General features: G+C 47.0%; 1 protein-coding gene across 1 annotated transcript in view; it reads right to left on the minus strand.

The window, feature by feature from the left end:
* Nucleotides 1-285: 285 nt before the first annotated feature.
* The window catches only part of NOTCH1 (notch 1), a gene marked incomplete at its 5' end in the record, with an annotated part of 16057 nt that continues 15672 nt past the window's right edge, over nt 286-670 (minus strand). Inside the window, one exon of the mRNA XM_010138548.1 lies at nt 286-670. This exon is cut by the window's right edge and continues 23 nt beyond it. Coding sequence (XP_010136850.1) covers nt 286-670 — 385 coding nt within the window.

Raw genomic sequence — 670 nt, forward strand, 5'->3', positions numbered from 1 at the left:
GTCCTAGAAAAACCTAATTTTTTTGATTTCTTGAAACACAACTGGTGTCCCACACTGAGTTCTTAACAATAGAACATATAAATAAAAAAGGCAGTGTTTTCATGTAAAGTAAAAAGTACATAAATAAATACTAAAAAAAAAGGAATTAATTTGTCTTTTAATTTTTTTTTATAAAAACATATTTAAAAAGGATCCTTTAATAAAAGCATCCAATGTCCTTTTAAAAAAGATGTCTCTCAAGCCTCTACCTCCCACTGAGTGCCAGCATCTCTGAAACACCGTCTTTTACTTGAAGGCTTCGGGGATGTGTCCCATCTGTGACTGCATACTCGTGGGAGGGCTGGAGATGCCCTCGGACCAGTCGGACACGTTGGAGTGAGGAGACGAGCTGGACCACTGGTCCGGTGACTCCGGTGACGGCGTTAGAAAAGGGTGGTCGGGCACCTGGAGCTGGTGGCTGGGGGTGTTGTCCAAGGGGGAGGAATAACTGTGCTGGGAAGGTGGAGTTAGAAACTGGGTGGTGGTCATGGGCTGGGCGAGGGAGGATGGCAGAGACGTGGGCAGCATCTGGGAATCTTGAGGCAGGATGGTGTGGACTGCCATGGTGCTGCTGCTCACCGGCTGCATGTCGGGCTGGCTCAGCTCGGTGCCAAGGAAATTTTTGCCGATG

Source organism: Buceros rhinoceros, unplaced genomic scaffold, assembly GCF_000710305.1.
Source record: "Buceros rhinoceros silvestris isolate BGI_N320 unplaced genomic scaffold, ASM71030v1 scaffold22656, whole genome shotgun sequence".
In the NCBI taxonomy this organism is placed as follows: domain Eukaryota; kingdom Metazoa; phylum Chordata; class Aves; order Bucerotiformes; family Bucerotidae; genus Buceros; species Buceros rhinoceros.